The sequence below is a fragment of the Tubulanus polymorphus genome, chromosome 2, assembly GCF_964204645.1.
Source record: "Tubulanus polymorphus chromosome 2, tnTubPoly1.2, whole genome shotgun sequence".
Classification (NCBI taxonomy): Eukaryota; Metazoa; Nemertea; class Palaeonemertea; order Tubulaniformes; family Tubulanidae; genus Tubulanus; species Tubulanus polymorphus.
In genome coordinates, this window is record NC_134026.1 from 9,387,556 (window position 1) to 9,406,213 (window position 18,658).

General features: G+C 37.9%; 2 protein-coding genes across 3 annotated transcripts in view; one reads left to right on the forward strand and one right to left on the reverse strand.

The window, feature by feature from the left end:
* LOC141900227 (epidermal growth factor receptor substrate 15-like 1) overlaps positions 1 to 9,967 on the forward strand; it is a 29,200-nt gene extending 19,233 nt beyond the window's left edge. The window contains exons 16-21 of the mRNA XM_074787021.1: positions 6 to 161; positions 270 to 432; positions 1,321 to 1,397; positions 1,580 to 1,708; positions 2,227 to 2,574; positions 6,193 to 9,967. Coding sequence (XP_074643122.1) covers positions 6 to 161; positions 270 to 432; positions 1,321 to 1,397; positions 1,580 to 1,708; positions 2,227 to 2,574; positions 6,193 to 6,354 — 1,035 coding nt within the window. The 3' untranslated portion in view covers positions 6,355 to 9,967. The remainder of the gene's footprint in view (positions 1 to 5; positions 162 to 269; positions 433 to 1,320; positions 1,398 to 1,579; positions 1,709 to 2,226; positions 2,575 to 6,192) is intronic.
* Positions 9,968 to 11,611: 1,644 nt separating this feature from the next.
* LOC141900226 (uncharacterized) lies at positions 11,612 to 18,438 on the reverse strand. Of its 2 annotated transcripts, XM_074787020.1 has the most exons (4): positions 18,351 to 18,438; positions 18,167 to 18,277; positions 17,335 to 18,014; positions 11,612 to 15,962 (listed from the first exon to the last, which is right to left on the reverse strand). In XM_074787020.1, the coding sequence occupies exons 3-4, from the start codon at positions 17,982 to 17,984 to the stop codon at positions 13,826 to 13,828; spliced, it is 2,787 nt and encodes a 928-aa protein (XP_074643121.1). In that variant the 5' UTR covers positions 17,985 to 18,014; positions 18,167 to 18,277; positions 18,351 to 18,438; the 3' UTR covers positions 11,612 to 13,825. The 2 variants fall into 2 exon arrangements, with proteins under 2 accessions (XP_074643121.1, XP_074643120.1); XM_074787019.1 differs by lacking the exon at positions 18,351 to 18,438 and having other exon boundaries at positions 18,167 to 18,284.
* Between the last annotated feature and the right edge of the window lie 220 nt (positions 18,439 to 18,658).

Genomic DNA, 18,658 nt, shown 5'->3' on the forward strand with positions numbered 1-18,658 from the left:
TACAGCAAAAGTTAAGGCTTCGGCAGATAAGAGAACAGGCTGATAAGATGTCATCAGATGTAGCCGAACTACCGGAATTAGCATTACACAATGGTAACCATGCGCTGTCATCAGATCTTACAAACTTTCGAGACTCGCCTTTACAAGATAATAATGAAATGGTGAGTAAAAAGGGGAGCAAATCATTTACTTGCGACAGCAAACATGTTACTTAACAAAACAAAAGTCTTTAACAAACGTCATTAAAATGTATATTTTGTATTGTCTAGGTCACTAATATTCCATTGAGTAATGGCACCTCAATGTCGGCAGCTTTAGGTATCTCTGCAGCTGGAGGTGATGCATTTACCGAAGATCCATTTGGCAATGATCGAGATCCCTTCCAAAACGAAGATCCTTTTGTTAATCACGTTGAAGATCCATTCAAAGGAGGTAAATTTCCTGAGTTTATACTCGCATGTCGGGTTTTTACTAAGAAGTGCTTGTTTCTGTTGAGATTAGATACTAGCTTTAGCCCTACTAGTTTGCCGTAGCAAATATGGGATATTTCATCTCGATTTCAAGTTAACATTGTAGCGCTTCTCTAGCCTGTACTGGCTCTAAACCAGCTTGTGCAGAATGGGAACAAGTACTCACGTAAAAATTACCTATTGGTTTGTCTATTATGTAATTATAAATTGGTAAATTGTTAAATTCCTCGAAAGAATGAAGACTTTTTGCCAAAAATCCTTGTTGAATTTTATGGAATATATAGATATATGATAACGTGAAAATTTGTAAGTTTGCCACTGTGCTATGGCTGTGAGAACATTGGTAGTTTGTTATTACAACCACACAACAAAATATCAACTATACTAGAATTCTTTTACTTTTATTGATGAAAATAAACAAACCTACCCATTTTGCATAAAGTTTGTTAGTTAACTAGTAACTAATATATTTTCATTTGCAAATTTAGGTTTGTTACAACTAACTTACAGCTATCCATAGCTCTGTCTCTTATGGTTTTCTTGCAAAATGATTTGAATTTGTGTTGCTTAAGTAATGCAGTGAAACAATACATTGTTTAAACCATGTAAGGAAATCAACAATTTAGGCCAATCCGGTTAAGGCTTAGAGGATCAGCTTTGATGGCTGGAATTTCGAAAAATGCTAGAAGATGAGCCCTTGTTTAGTGTGTCTGATTCTTTGACTTGTCTACAGTTTGGAAGAGTTTTGTCATTGAACATATTGCTGACTCATTATTTTGAGCTTGCCACTCAACAACCAACTCTTTGCCTAAGCATATTAAATATTACCATATTACATTCGTTTTTGCAGAAGATCCATTTTCATCAGATCCATTCTCGGAAGATCCATTTAAAGATGAAACATTTGGAGCCCCACCAAAAGATGAGGTAAAAATATTGGGGTCTTTAGTTACCGTGATAGATAAGTATCCAGTATTAGGGAAGTTTGGAGTTGAAAATGTTAATGAACCAACTTATCAAGTGGCAGACTATTCAACAGATCATCCTGATATTTTAAGTTTTTTGCGTTCATTGTTAACCATGTCACAACAATGTTTTAACCCATGCAGGATCCGTTCAAGGATGACGATCCATTTAACAGCGCTTTTGAAAACGCAGCAAAGGGAAACACAGTGAAGAATGATCCATTTGATCCATTCGGTGATAAATCTTCTGCTGATGCCTTTTCCGCCACGAATGTAAGTATACCGCAGATCAAAATCTTGCTCATTTGAATCACAGCCAATGTGCCAGTAGTTCGTATTGTGAGCTCTGAGATATCGTAAAGATTTGATGCATATGGTATCAGTATTTTATGGTGTTTGTTATAATTTCAGAAATTCTCATTATAAGTTCCTTGAATACGTTTAATTTTGCGTCAATTTTAAAAAATCATTAGAATTTAGAAGTTTTTCAAACCGCTAGAATTTTTATGTTTTTGAAAGTTATTAATCCTATAAAGGTCTTGCCCATGATGTCATTGTTTTGTTTGACAACCATTGCTTATGAATTGCCATAGATAACAACAAAAGATTATTAGGGAATTTACGAACTTTGAGGTTCTGTTACCTAAATCATTCATTATGTTTGCCATCCAATATGGCATAATCAAGTTGAAAAAGCACATGGCTGCAAGACCTCTATACCGGTGGGCTTCTTCCATTTTTGCATCATCAAGGATCTAATTAAGTAAGATTTATGAATTTTTCTATTTCAGACTTTCATTGCTGATCCTTTCGGTACTGATCCATTTACACCACACACCCCGCCAACACGGCCTAAATCACCGAAACCACCTCGACCTGCTGCTAGTCCTATACCACGGGGAAAATCACCTGTGCCGGCGTTACCTCCTAAAACGAAGAAAGCTCCTCCGCGGCCGGCCCCGCCGAGACCCGCACCTCCCCGCAAAACTCCCAGCCCCATACCTCCAGCTATGCGTGATCCTTTCAATAGTTCAGATCCGTTCAATGGTGGCAGTAAATCGAATAGCTTAGACCCATTCGCAAATTCCAGTAGCGCTGCGGATGCATTCGCTAATTTCGCTGATTTTAGTCCCGCAAAGGTAAGCTAGTCTAGACATGATTTCTGCTTCATACAATAATTGCCGATATAGCTGCGGGTTCTCGTCGTAGATTCTTGTCTAAGAGTGAAGATAAAGCTTATCGTGGAAAAAATTTATTCGTCAAATCAGAAATTAAATGACACAATGTTTTGGACTATTTGAGACCATTGTCAGACTTGATGATGATCTCTAAAAAGAGTGGAAAAATCATGTTTTGATTTTTGTTTTTACAAATGAATTTCATTCTCATTCTTTAAATTTGTATATAGTGGGTTTAGATTTTGCTTAATTCGTTTGTGTGAAACTGGGTCCAGAGTACTTCCAGTTGATATTGTAAACTCACTTATTCACTGACTTTCATTCCCATTTTTCTGATGAAGTTTGCAAGAATCTACAGTGAAAATCGACGTTCCACTTACTACGTACCTTATTTGATCAAATGAATTAATACGAACGAATCAAAGGAAATATAAATCATATATCAGGGAATCTCTTTTCAAGAATCTATGGTGAAAACAGACGTTTCACTTATTGCCCAATTTAACGATTTATGCAAACGAATCAAAGGAAACATGTACGAGGGAATCTCTTCGAAATCATTGTTATTCCAACATTTCACTACTTCGATAAATGTTTTGTTTCTTCGCGAGTCAGGCATGCATGCATTTTGACTTCGTTACAGTTCAATGACTCTGAGAATGATGGAAGTATTTGGAGTATGAATGCCAAGTAACCCACACGAACCGACTAAAATGTATGAGTTATAATAGGAGTTTGCATGTTTGGGATTTTAATGCAATCTGGATATCTTAAGACCAACACACGCGATACATCCTGCCTCACCGGATAGCATCTTGCAAGCAGAACCTGATAGCATTGGGTACCGTCCACATCGTAGTAGACTGGGTATGCAGCTATTTTTGGATTATCTTAGCTAATCCAATCAGATATGGCTATTTTATTTGGGCGACAGTTTCTGCTTCAGCCATGTTGGAATTCAGTTCAGTGGTCAAACTGAATGTGTTGTAGGTATTTCAAATGGACATACAGCCTGGTCTCGTATTGTAGCAGTCATGCTAGCAATATGGAAACCAAACGAAATTTCCCGGGGACAAATTGGATTCAGATCGAATGTCGATGTCTCCTAGGCTATGCATTAATGTATACATTTTCTAGATTATATTTTCGATCAGACTGAAAAACATTTGGCCTGGGAGGAATTAACCCGGGATCAGATTCGAGTCAAAATTTGCCCATGTCTAATTAGAGAGCCCGTTCATACTTAAATCTATATGATATAGAATAAAGCTATATGATATAGATCTAAGTGTGCATGTGCTCTCTAATTAGGATGGCCAATATTCAAGGAAATTATTGTTTCCACGAAACGGTGGGTGCAAAAGTGTCCGGTGAATTATACCGAGACAGACACTTTTATCGATGCGCGTGTTTCGATGCTGTCAGGTTCGAATATCTGTGAAGAAGGATGAGATCCGTAGCACTCGTATTATCGATTAGTACACACAATTTTTCGCATGATTTTTTCATTGAATAATGTAGATAACCTACAATGTACTGGTGATTTCTTAACATCGATACGCGCTGATTTATACACATTCCTCATTAGACATCCGTTATTAGTTTGAAGTAGGATTGTCACTAATATCATAAAACGACTCGATTTATTCTGTGCACGTTTGTTCTAATCTCTTCCTACGATTAATGAAATCAAAAAATGAAATCGACAGTGCATTGTAATTGAATAGCGATTAACAATTTATCCTAAGCTTTTCCCGCATTCCTTCCTGAATTATATTTTTCTTCTCTTTTTGGACTGCATGCGTTGATAAGTTTTAACGTACATTGATAGCAACTTACTAACATGTTTTCCTCTTCTGATGCGATAGTTCGATTAGTACCGTAAACATTAGTCCAAATTTTATTCTTTTTCAGCCATGTCCATGTTATCCCGCTGAGCCCCTTTCATGAAAATTAGTTCATGTTTTGAATTTCAGTAAACCACAAATATTTTTGTCTATTCGATATATTGATGGTTCGAATGATTTTGTATGCTTAGGATTATAATTCATTTAATATAAACTGTATATTGTATTCATAGAAAACAAACAGCAGACGTAGTAAACAAGTGGTTTAAGGCAATCAGTTACTGGTCGCATCTAGGGTTCATTGGTTCGAAGTAAAGAAGCTGAATGGACAGTTTTTCTCTGGGTTTTATCCCTATGAAAAGGAAAATTCAAACCTACTACTAATGCCTTGGGTGGCAAGTGGATTAATTTGATGATTGAAGAAAGAGTTCAAGAAATTTTCAAAATGTGAGACCTACCTATACTATACCACAGGACGGATGTATCATCGCATATATGCTTATAGGCTATCACTTAATTGGCATGAAATATTTGCTCCATTTAACCTGGAACCATGTAAACGATTATTCATGATTCGATTTAACTTAATTCATAGAAATCTGGACAGTCCCTAGTCATTCCCCAGGTCAGTTCTACTGTATGTCCTAGGTAATCATGGTCACCACTGATTTAGTTTCGAATCAAATCTTTCCACAACTGGATTAACGTAGCTCTGTATATTAATATCGTGCCATGTTGATATTAGAAATTCATGAACATTCATGTGCATGTTAGGACAATGTCAACCGTTGGAAAACATCAATGTATTTCCCATACAGGTAATATACATTGCCTGTCTTAGATATTCTAGTTGAAATGCTTAGATCTGATTTTACATGCTGTAACTCACAGTTGGATATCGAGATGAAACATCCAGATTGCATTATTTCACCCATTCTGTGTGTTCATATTTAGTTTTGATTAACCGAACTGTTAGAAATATGTTCAGACTTCCACCTAGCGTTAAATGTGTTCATATCGCAGTTTGATTGATTGATGCATGCACTAACGGATTTTATCTTTGCATTTACGTTTTGTACATGTGTACATTCAATATGTATCTACAAGAGAGTTTTATAAAATGATGTAACAGTTTACTTAGTCCTTCTGTTACACCGTTGACCTTCTTTGCTCAGTTGCACGATCATGACTCAAGTCTAAAAGTCATCTTAAATCTTAGGACTTGTATTGAGTCGTTTTAAATTTAGATTTTAATTTGAAATAAGATGGGTTTTTAAACTGGTTTGAAATCTTAGCCATGTCTGTAACTGCTAACACTGTGGCCTGCAAGTAGTCCACAAAAACTGTCTAGTACCCAGTCAAGGTTGATTTAAACAAAAGTTGCCAATGATTAAAAATCTTTCTATTAGCGACTAAAAGATCATTGAGTGGTGGCTTGATCAACTTAATGCAAATCCAATATCTATGTATGAAAAATTAGGATGTTTCTATTTATTACATATTCATGGATATTTACACAAAGAGATGTATGTGTGACTGTCCTTCATCGTATCTAGATAGACGTTATTATTAGTTTTGGCTAATTTCTACCCTAAACCATATTCAAATCTGTATGGCTGTAAACGATATTCAGTGCTATAGAGTTCACCGCTATAACATATCATCATTCTTACTCGAAAAATTTGAATTGTTCCATTATGTCATCATAATCATTCGTTCGATTCCAATTCAGATGGAAACGGATAAGATATCGGAGTCGGAACAATTAGCTTGGGCCAGACGCGAGAGCATACGACAACAGGAACTTCAACATCGAGCGAAAGAACAAGAACAGGCGGATCTAGAACTGGCGATAGCGTTGAGTAAAGCGGACATGGGGCAATCAAGTGCTTGAAAATATTCGAACTACATATGAAGCTGAAATGTGATAGATAACAAAATAACATTCATTCATGGTGCTTGATGTTTTTAAAGCGTACTATTATTGCGATTGTCAGGCTTTCACCGGTGGTGTTCAACGTACATCCAACAATGAAGCTGTTTTGGGGGATTTTTTAGTAGCCTGACAATGATGCCTTATTCAACGTAACAACAAACTGTAAAAGACTAATCTCCTCTGTGTGCGTTTTATTCGTCAAAATGATTTACAAAAATAAGTTTTTCCCTTTGTGTTCAGAAATAATTCTCATATCAGGCAGTGCTGATGCAACGTGTAAACTGATTTTAACATTCCATTTGCATCCAAACGATTTTTCAATATGATTGGTAAACATAGATCTTCTCTTGACTGTTACCATGAATAGTGCGCGCCCAGAACTTTGGTTACGACCCGCGTCTTAGTCATAGTGTATTGTTGAAATTTAAGTTGAACTTAAGATTCTGTGATACAGTGAAACCTTGTTATAATTTAATAAATTTTTTTCCCGCATTTTGGATTCATTGAATTCATCTTCAAATTGAGGCTTAGGAATTATGCCAATTTTTTTACTGAAGCTCCTAGTGCCTGTGGCTTCATCTTGTCAGAACTCATGAATGGGCTGGACTCAATCTGTTAGATTGATTAAAAAGGATCCAAAATTATTTGGTTTCATGAGCATGTTTACGTAGGTATATGGTTACATTTGATAACTTGAAATTAGTTAGGTACATCCATTAAGTAAGTCATAAGGTTCTCTGTGCATAGCTAGCTACCCTTATCTTCCTAAGTTTCGGTGTGCATCTGCTGGATAGTGAACGGGTATGAATGTGTGGAATTATTCTGTGATAAATAGTTCTCGTAGTTGTAGATCCATGGTGTTTTGGTCTCTACGTTGATGCATATATAATAATGTACTCTTTTTTATGTATATTTAGATGTAAATGTCTATGTATGTAACGGAATTGTATGTAACTTATGTAGCCACTATGATCTGGATTTGTAGATCTAGGAACCCTTCTTGAAGAAAAAGCGTGTACCACTGTTTCCAAGCTGCGAGGTATTACTTTTAAAGACCAATTGTGTTGAATTATGAAGTTCGCCAACTTTCACCAATCAAGTCAAGAATAGTCTCATTCATACGTATGAAGCGCTTATTAGATTCTGTATCTTAAAAGTAAAACCTCCCTTAGTGAACACCTCTCTATAAAGAACACCTTTGTTAATGAGCACCATTGTCCTAATCTAAAATACATACATCAGTACCCCCCTATAGTGAAAACCTCTTTAGTAAACTGTGAACTCTTTATCCGATACAGAAGGTTCAATTTACATCCCTGTAGTGAACAGCGCCAACCTGGCTAATTAGTCAGTTGGCCTACTGAAATCATTCATAGTGAACACCTCCAAGAATGAACACTTTTCACAAGGTCCCACCGGTTCACTGTAGAGAGGTTAGTTTTCTGATCTAAAATAGGGATTGACCCTGTTATTGATTCGGAAATCGGAAATTGAGGTACAGATTTAGGTGTGTGATCGGTGGTTGAAACTTACAGATTTTTTTAAAAATCAAAGTACATAATTGGAAATTCTGGTTCATTCAAACAATCTTCCAACCAGCCTGAACTGGCAAGCAACTGATTGGGGTTAGTTTTGTTATTTCGTCCAGTATATTCAATGATGGAAGAGAAAGGGAAATGAATCTTCAATTTTCCTCCGTGACTAGAAATTCATACAGTGGAACCCTGATATAACGACCTTGGAAGTGATGCTTTATCGGCTATTACAGGACCAGAATTTCATCCCAATAACCGGTAGACAATTTTATACTTGATATAATGAACATATTTTCTGGTTTCCAGAAATTTGTTATAATAAGGTTCCACTGAATCTGTCCGAAATTTGTGTAGTTATTCTAATATTTAGGAATTGTTCAATGATATTTATCGCCGATGTCATCTCTGTCACAGTTATAGCATAATTGTCTGTCGCTGAGTCATTCAAACCATTCATTCTTGCTTAAATAAACACTTGAGCAATAGATCTGACTACTGGCCACCTACATTGAGGCGATAGCTGTAATGAAGATTCTAGACATACCTGGCGGCGCTGGATATGCATCCAACGCTTGACATTTAGTACACCTTTTAAGCGCCGTATTATGGTGCCATTTCTGAAAAACCTAGAATACTGTTGTTAGAACACTAGGTATTGAATCTTGCTCCTCAGGCGAAGGTAACCAATAGTAGCTGCTTATCGACTTACTTGGCATGCAATTGGACACAAAAAATGGTCTGATTCAGGGACTGTGAACGTATGTCAGACAACAAGTTGATCATCCTGTGACAGTTCACTATAAACAAAGATGCCTAACTTTGTCAACAGAGCTTTCACCTATACAAATTTTGTATTCTTGTGTATCATAGATAACTAAGAACAAGCTCTTTAGCTTAAACTTTAAGCCTTATGCAACAAAGGATAAATGAGTGTGTTATTCTGAGTAATTGTGTCTGCTAGCTTTTTGTGCTATAACCTGTTACCATATCAACATACCGTTATTTGTGACTATGTTGAGTGATAAGTTTGTAGAGTTATGTCATTTATTTGATTGATATATGTATATATATATATACACACACACATACGACGCATGCTTTTTAGGCTTTTTACTGTAAATACAACACATTATGGTCTGAAAGGAGATTTTGAGAATCTAAATATATAAGTATATAAAGAGTGGCTTTCATAAGCGACATTTTATTGTGAATGAATGTTAATATTATATCATATATAAATGTATATTGTAGGAATCAAAATGATTCTTTGTATATTTGTATGTACAGTTTTAATATGAAGTGGTAGCATATGAGAAATGATTAGCTTTTTTTTTAAGTTTCTAGCCACAGTGTACATAGGTCTATCTACAGCAGGAAGTCCGGTTACAATTGACCGGTGTTAAATAATCTACCAGTTCTGATACAGGTTTGTCTAAAGGTTAGACCCATCCCCTGAAGTCGGAAACCATTATCACCATTTGTGTGAAGGACGTCACCTGCTAAATATTTACTAGAAATTGAACTAACCACAAATGTCAGGCATTAGTCATTTCTTTACTGCAATTCGAAAAATGATCGTCAAGACACCACAGCATGAGAATGTCTGATGTCTGTTGCGATTTTCGTGCAAGACAAGTGGACAACTGTGTTGTAGTGTCATATTTTACCATTAAATTGATATATAAAACCATTTTAGATCATCACACGACTTATAACTGGTGTACATATTCATACTGCTTCATAAAATCACATTTGACTGATGAAGTTAAGCAAAGTTTTCATTTCATTGGATAGTTAAATTGGCGGTAATCGATACATGATTTTAGATATAGACCAAGATAGTATTGTAGTCGGTGTCCTAGTATATCTAACCTCTTTACAACCATGTGCAATACTTAATTGACAGATGATGATAGATGAATTATAGTAATAATAATAGTAATTGTTATACACATGTAATCATACGGAATTCATTCTACTGGTACATAATGTAATAATGATGAATAAAGATATGTTCAGGCGATTAATTTGTGTCCGTGTTTGTTTGTTTTGCACTGAATGTCAAATAAGTTGAAACCTGTATGGGTTAAGAATACTAACGTCAGTTAAGGGCCCAGTTTAACGAACAAGTTTAAGCCTAAAACGGTTAAATTTGAATTGTTGTCCTCATTCAAAACATGAAGTAACCAATGGCAATTAAACCAAAAATTTGAGTTAGACTTTTTTGTGAAACTGAGCCCAGGGCTACGACTGAAGTGGTGAAACAAAGCAAAACAAAACAGGCAAAGCAAAGTATGGCTAATGGCACTTGTTTAAGATTTCTCATCCATCTTTGTACCAAATATAAGATTAAGATTTTTGGCTATTGCTAGTGCTAATTGTTCCTTCTTCAGGGAATGTTCAACATGCTACAGTAGAATTTACTTAATGACTTAATAACATACTTAATGAATGCTCCCAGTCCTTTGAACTCCAATGCTTAGCCTGCCTGTGCATGTTTTAAATATTTTCATTTGCATCACTGAGTGTGGAATCTGCTTGACTGTTCACATAGAGTGTGGACGAAATCCCTGCATCCAAAAATAGCATGAATCTGAATTGGAATAGTTATCACATATATAGCACCAATTTAGCAATTTCAAAACATTGATTCAGCTTGAACTTAAAACACTCAGTAAGAAATAAATCCGAAACAGAAACGCTTTTCTGGCTTGTTTCATGAGTGTTTTGGGCTCCGAAACAATAAACACAGTTGCAGTCATGAAACAAACGAGAAAGGCGTTTCTGTTACAAGTTCATGTCTTGTCATTTGAACATGTGTACTTTGCTTTGGTGAATAAACTCCAATTGCAAACAGTAAAACTCGCCCTACTCGGACATGGCCAACTCAAAGACTTAACTAACTCTGTCAAAAACTACTTGGGATAAATCATTTTTGTGACTTACTTATGTATTTTCCAATCCTCAATTTTCACTTACCTCGCACAAATTACGCCAGTCCCAGGTCGTCCGAGTTAAGGGTTACTGTGTGTCGTCAATCATGGCAGGTCACTATTCCCATCAGAATCTTTTTTACGGGGTAACTGGTATTTGATATACCACTCCCACTGCTAAACACATTCAATGCGGATAATGGATTACAGTAGACTCCCCTCAAGTCAATGCACAGGGCCTTGTCACGATAGCTGGGTTCCAAAATCAAAGATTCGACCAACTTCTAGGTACTACCAAATATTCATAAAGACTAATTTTTGGTACTGCCTATAAAGAAAGTGATACCTTGGATATTGTGTCGAATCTTTGAGTTTGGGCTGTAAAAATGTGTGCGATTTTAGTGATATCAAAGTTGATATTACCAGGTATGTATTTCATAAAAAGTGTCTCAAAAAATATTTTAACATCCATCCGAGTTGAACAGTTATCTAAGTAGGTTCCAACTCTCAAGGTACAGAACACCGTTACTCCAGATCAATTAGACTAATTTTTTTTGATTAATTGAGATTTTGATCTGATCTGAATATATGTTTGATTTAGATATCTTATAAACCAGATGGATTTCATGTTCCCAGATGATCCTGCTTATGAAGCAACATGTAGCATTAGATCCTCTGAATAAAATGAAAACTTTGCCATAATAAAGTTATTCAGAAATTTATTCATGTAAGATATTGTACATTTTATTTATTTTTATAAACAACAAATGATCTAAAGCTATTCACAGAATTTATGTGATTTTTCTCCAGATAATTTCATGGTTTGACAACTACCAACATTTCATATATTTACCTCTCTAAATATCTAAAATTCTATCCATTCCAACATTTTTTTTAGTTTTACATTTTATTCAAAATTATGAAATTCTCATGTTGATGACTAATTAAAAGCACATTGATGCAAACGTGGGCCACAAATAATTTGCAATATGCTCCATATTCAGACTACCGTGTAATAATTTCAGGAAAAATAAGACCAAGATAGAACTTATAACTCTAAAATACCAGTACATGACGTAGTGAAGAAACATTGTGTTCGAAACATTCGAAATGAGCTTTAGAATTCATTTCAAATAATCATCTATTCATATATGCCTAACACAAAATGTATTTAAAGCTTTTTGGGTAAGAAATGAATAATCTTAATCCAGCAGCTTGCTTCAATAACCTGCCAGAAAGTTACCCATTTTCCAGGGCCGGCAGAGCGGGGGCGGCCAAGTTGGCCTTGGCCAGGCCAATAATTTCGCTGTTGATATATTTTTCTGAAGATAATTCCAAAACCAAAAATTTTTGCTTGCCTTGCCCCCATCTCTTTGAAATGTAGTGCAGGATAGCTATGGCCCAAATCGTGCCAATGCCTTCAAAATGATCCATCTAAAAAATGAATGTACTGGTATTTAGAATTCTGCTCTCGGATATTGTCGAACCAAGCCAATGATTAGTTGCTTCCGCTAGCTGTTTTTTTATTTTCTAACTTCCCAAAATGATAGTGTGCCTAGGGTCCATTTTCACTGTGAAAATGTTTACTATGACTATTTTGCACTATGAAAAGAAACCTATCATGTATGAATCAGAAGTAAAGTTCATGTTCTCATATAAATCTTTAAAATGAGGATACACAAAAATATACCAATTTTATGACATGGATAGTTTTATTCTACGCATAGATCTGCATTATATGTAGACGATTATGACCATGCAATGCATAGTTTACTGTCGATATACAATTCAATCAGACCTAACTTAAAATGGAGAAATAAAAAATTCAGTGGTATAAAACAAGATGTTTTTGGTACTTGGAGATTGGTGAGGGAGTGGAATATTCGTGGCAATTCTGGAATTTTCAAGGAATATCTTGGAGTTACAATAAACTGAGGCCCTTGAGAGTTATTGCTAACTAAAATGTTTGTCTGGAAGAATGGAAACTGGTCCCCGTATTACTGTCCTAAGGCCCTTTATTTATAATAAGTTGGTTTATGGATTTTATGGACTTAAAAATTATTTTTCTCTCAAAACATTGAATTCATTACTAATTTAGTGATAGGAGAGCGGGATTTGAAAGAAAAACTTGCCCTAATTTGGAGATTGCTTTGGGATAATTAAACCCAAATATTGTCTTGTTTACTGCCTACACTCATAACTGACGCCACCATTTTTGCAAATGGCGCTATTTACTGAACGAATCTGACAAATATACCCATTAGAACACCATTGTCCACAGTAATTTATTGTGTGATGTCAAAAGGTGGCAGTGGAAAAATACAAAATCTTTATCTTTTATTTCGTATCTATGCTGATGAATAAGAGGGCAGCGGGAGAAAGAAAATAAATTTTGTTTTCATAACTAGAATTGGAAAAATTTTGCGGCCGATCCCCCATAATCCAACTAATAATAAAAAATGGCCTAATACAGTAAACTGCCTTATTCAGTACACCAGTGGGCAACTTGGAAAACTGCTATGTTGGTTAATTTTACGAAGGTGTTTTTAACAAGATACATGTAATCAATTTTCACAATATTCCACTTAGTATTTGGTCGGTGAAACATTTATAAACGAAATAACTAAAATTGCCTGCTTTATTGTCCACTGGCGCCTTTTAGGCAATATAATAAGAACTCGGATGGTACCCCGGTATGACAAATTCAGCGCAATACAAATCCCGTTCGGAAGTCCGGCCAGTCAAATTCTTTTCACTGTAACCATTGCAACAAAGAATTAGTCCTGTGAGGATTGTTGTACCGGGGTTCAACTGTATGTCGAGTCACTTGTCGAAAGGTTAAACTTCACATTTCTATTCACTTCTTATCAATCTAAACAGTTAATACATTTGTTGTTATGCCTGATTTTGCCATCGGGATTAAAACATATCGAATAACAAACTCTATTCGCATGATTCTCATTATTCACAATTCACCTCTAATCGATTGTCACTCGGTGCCTCTTTCATTTCGACAATTTTATCAACCTCGGTGTTATCCAGGTCGGATGGCAATATTTCAATATCACACTTGCCGGACTGGCATTCGGATAAAACGGGTTCAGAGAAAACTTCCTCGTTTTTGTCACCGGTTATCTTTTCAGTCATATTCAAAAACGACGAAATCAAAACCGACCGGTCAGCGCCGGCATCGCAAAAATCGGGCTCAATCGATTTATCAGTGAAACGATATGAAATCATCGACTGATCACGAACTGTTTCTAGATCTTGCAAAGAAGGGCTTTGGCTCACAGTTTGACCTGATAATGGAGATGAGGTAGGCAATTCCGGCTCTTCACACGTACTCACAGGATCCGAATTAGAATCATCATCACGCGAATGAGTTAACGCCATCGACGGTACAACTTCCTCAGTTGAGTTCATCACTGTTTTGATTCCTTCCGACTGAATATCGTTTAAACAAGCATCGAACTTATCCCGACGTGGAGATGAAGAATCGGCGTCGTCGTCGAGTTTACTCGCGGAATTTTCGCTTTCGCGGAGTTCGAATTCCGGCGAAATGTCGTCGTTGCGCGTCGTCGTCGTTGAAGTATACGATGATGATGAACAGGCCGGCGACGTATAATCCGAATTCGAATCGTTTTTCCGACACGAAACGCCGCCGCTGCCACTCTCAATCGCGGCGGCGCTAGTTTCGTAACTCGTAACGGACGACGCGTAACTCGTACTAGCCGATGAACTCGTACCGGGCGTCGGCGACGAGTTCATCAAATTCAACGCGCTATCGCTATTGGCCTTATCGTCGGCGATGTTCGTCTGTTTTTTCAAAGTGCCGCTCGACGATTTATGTCCCGACGGGTGTTTTTTGTACCTCTTATTGTTGCTCAAGTTTCGTTCGCCGGTGTCGCGCGCCGTGTTGATAACCTGCACGTCGGAATCGGAAATCGAATACGTCGCTGATTTACGACGATGTTTTCTGTGTTTACGACGCGATTTGCTCTTTTTCGACTTGCGCGACTTTTCGCGTATGACTTCGACGCTGCTGTTACGCGAGCACGCGCTTCTACTTGACGATCTCTCTTGTCGCGAGCGCCGTCGCCGCGATCGCGACTTTCGTTTCGATGATCTGTGTTCTGACCGGGAGCGACGTTTACTTCGTCGTCCCGAATGGCTTTTTCGTCGATCGTGGCGCGAACGCTTTCGTTTCGAAGCCTGTTCTGCGGAGGCGCTTTCGTTGTCCGCGCTACGCTTTTCGCGATGCTTTCTCTTCCTTCGCGACGAACGGTAATTGCTATCTCGCACGACGGTGATATTGTGCTCGGAATCGGAACCGGACGAAAGCAAGATCGGAGTCCGATCAGCCCACGGTTTCTCGATTTTGACGACGACGCAATCGCTACTGCCATCCGAATCGACAACGACGTCACCTCCATCGGCCGGTGTTTCCTGCTTCGGAATTTGTTCCGGCGACGAAGATGAATCGGTATTTACGTCGACCAATGGCGGTGTACATTGATGCGAACGGGTGTCGTTCGGACTGGTGGGTCTCGGCGGAGAGCTGAATACCGACGTTCCCGGCGTAGGAGAATCCCAGCCCGAATGCGCCGTATCAGTACCTACGAGAAACGAGCGAACTTGCGACAGCAACGGAGTTACGTCCCAATGCTGCTGGAAAAAGAACGACCGCGACAGCGGTGCTTCTAGATTACGTGTTCCTGCTGTCGCGCGGCTTCCCTGCTCCTCGGTTACGAACACAACGTCCCCGTCCGAATCGGGAGACGAACCGGTGCGATCTTCAACTTCGTTGTAAACAGCTCGCTGATCGTAGGCCATCATATCGTACGGCGACCGTGCGAAGTTATAAAACTCGTGAATGAAATGATCGACTCGCGATCCGATCAAGGTCAGTATGTGCTCGCGGAACTCGGGGCTGCGGATGCTGAACCGTTTTACCAGGTCGATGATCAATTCGAGCACAAACTGAACGTTATCACGGTGATTGTTGAGAAGAACGTTCAATTCACGGTTCAACCATGGCACGAGGCGATGCGTACAAGCTGGATTCTGACGGTAAAATTCTGGCGACACATCTCTGAATCTGAAGCGGTAGAAATTAATAACCTTAATGAACTAGGTCGGACACACAGAAAGTGGTATGAAATGCTAGGCAATCTGACTATTTCAATATGAATAATATGAACTAGGGATCCAGGGACACTGTGCCCACTTGGGAAGTGGTTTGAAATGCTCAATGATCTGACATTAACAATTAATATTTAATGCCGCCTGGTGAACATAAAACAGATACCGATAACCTTGAAACTCACCACATTCATAGTACATGTCACGAGCTACAATTTTACAATTGATTGTGGTTGAGAAAAGTACCAATAGAGGCCTAAAATAAAATTACTAAGTTATACTGCTATATAGCCTACAATGCACACAATGCATGGTTACCATTTACACAAAAACTTGACCTTGAAACTCTGCACAATCATAGAAAAAGTCATAAGCTACACATTGCAATTGATTGCAGTTACAGAGCGTGCATAGGTATCAATATAAATAGGCAAATTGAATAATTCAATATTCAACTGCCCTGGTTGTGAGGAAAAAAAAATGGTTAATCGAAATTCCATAAGAATAGGAGATATATCCTACACAGTGCACTACAATTATCTAATATCAAAATCATAAGTTAAAACCTGTTTCCTTTTCCAATAAAAAACCATTATCCATGAACGAGGACTGATGATACAAGATGGCCACTGATAGTATGACTATTGACTGAAAACCCCTCGCGATGTGATAAAGATATTTTCCCAAAGTAGGCCTCACGAATTTCACTGGCAAACCATTAGAACAAGTCTCGGAATTCAGGCCAAAAATGACCTTTCTGGGCACAAAAAGGTCACAGGACGACCATCTTGAGTCCGGATGTGTCTGTGTCTAGATGCATGTATAAACCAAATATCATAGACAATCCATTGAATGAGTTCTTCCCCCCAAAACAACTGGATTCTGTCTACGGATAGACAGACAAACAGATGAATGGACAATGAACAAAAAGTGAAGGCAAAAGCCTGCTGAGACTTACCGTACAGCTTGCAATTAACTTAACGAAAATTGTGCATCGTTTGCGTGTTGAACGCATCGCATTCTCGTTTATTGTTCCAATTGAAACGCATCGTGCACACGATTTGAAAGCATTTTTAACTGACACAACAATGTGCGGTACGGCTTTAATTTCTTTTCCAAAACGCCAATCATTTTCCGTTTTAAATGAAACGGAAAATAAACGTTAACGATATTAACTTAATTCTAATATACCGTAGATGGTCTAAGTGGGCTAAAAAAGGCCTAACAAATTCTACCGAGTTGCCCTAATGTTAGGCACGCTATCTGGTGGCATGGGATCCTCATTGCAGAGTTCTGTTTTTCAAATAAAATATTAGAAAAATGCTTACCCGTACCTGCTGTGTTCAGGCGGTTTCACCCGCGTTTCCCTCGCATAGATCATCCGTCGAAAATCTGAAGTCGCCTCCTGACGACGTCGTCTCCAGCGTAGCCGCGCATTTATCACCGATCCGACGTGTGACGATGACGAGCTGTACGCGTGCTCTTCATTATTGCGCGCGGCGACTGACTGATGCGCGATATGAAACGACGCCGTGCGGCGATCGCGTCCGGGTAACATCGTCGTGCGGTACCGGAAACGCACTCCACCGGGGTTCTCCCACGACGAGGCGCTCGTCGGATCCGGCTGCGGGATGTCGTACTGGTCGAAGTCATCGATCGCGCGGATATTGTGAAATATACTTTTAAACGGCTGTTTGCATAACGGACATACCGGTTTTACCTTCGACCATTCGACCAAACATACGAAACAGAATGTATGCAAACAGCTGTCCGTAAATGATTTATTTTCAAGTTTAGCCAGGCAGATTGAACACTCTGTTGCGGGTGATCCCGGTGATTTTGCCCGAGGTGGAGGATCCGGTTCTGGGGTTTTTGCCTTTTCGTCTTTCGTCGGCGATATCGTTTTCGTATTTTCACCATTATCCTCTGGCTTATTAGTCACTGTCGACACAGCAATTTCTTCATCATCAGTTGCCATGCCTTATAACGATTAACGTAATCTTTGTCGCTAAAACGAAACAGAAAATATCGAAAATAATGGAAACAGATTCAGTCCCTCATCAGGCCTCAAAAGGGATTACCCAACACGGGGATTCCCTTATTTAATATTTTTCTCTATTCTGTAAAATTAGCAATGGAAATATATCAAAACTAACATACCACTGTTTGTAAAAGAATCTTTTCTGTCAAGGTTACATCATCGAGTCTAATATGAATATGTACAACAGGTGAAAATGATGAAATATTCTTCTTATTTAGGAGTCTGGTATCCTACATATAATCATTGATAAACAAAAATGACGTCACTTTGAGGGCACCTGCTAATCGGGACAGCAGTGCCTACCTCTCACGTCGTTTCAATATGATCCCATGATTTTCCTTTATATTTTTATTTTGTCTTAATACAATGTCTTATTAATATTCAATCAAATTTAACAAAAACTCTCATAAAGTATCAATAAAACTTTGAATTGAATTTGAGAGAGCTGCAGCAAAGAAAAAATCGATCTGAAAGTGAAAGGAAACACTACTACGATTAGTTTACTAAAATAAGAGGTCTATGTCATGTTATATTCAAAACTAGGGAGTTTCGAGTCTTTATGGTATATATTCGGGTTTTTTGGGGTGTAATAACTATAGCACCATAGACAA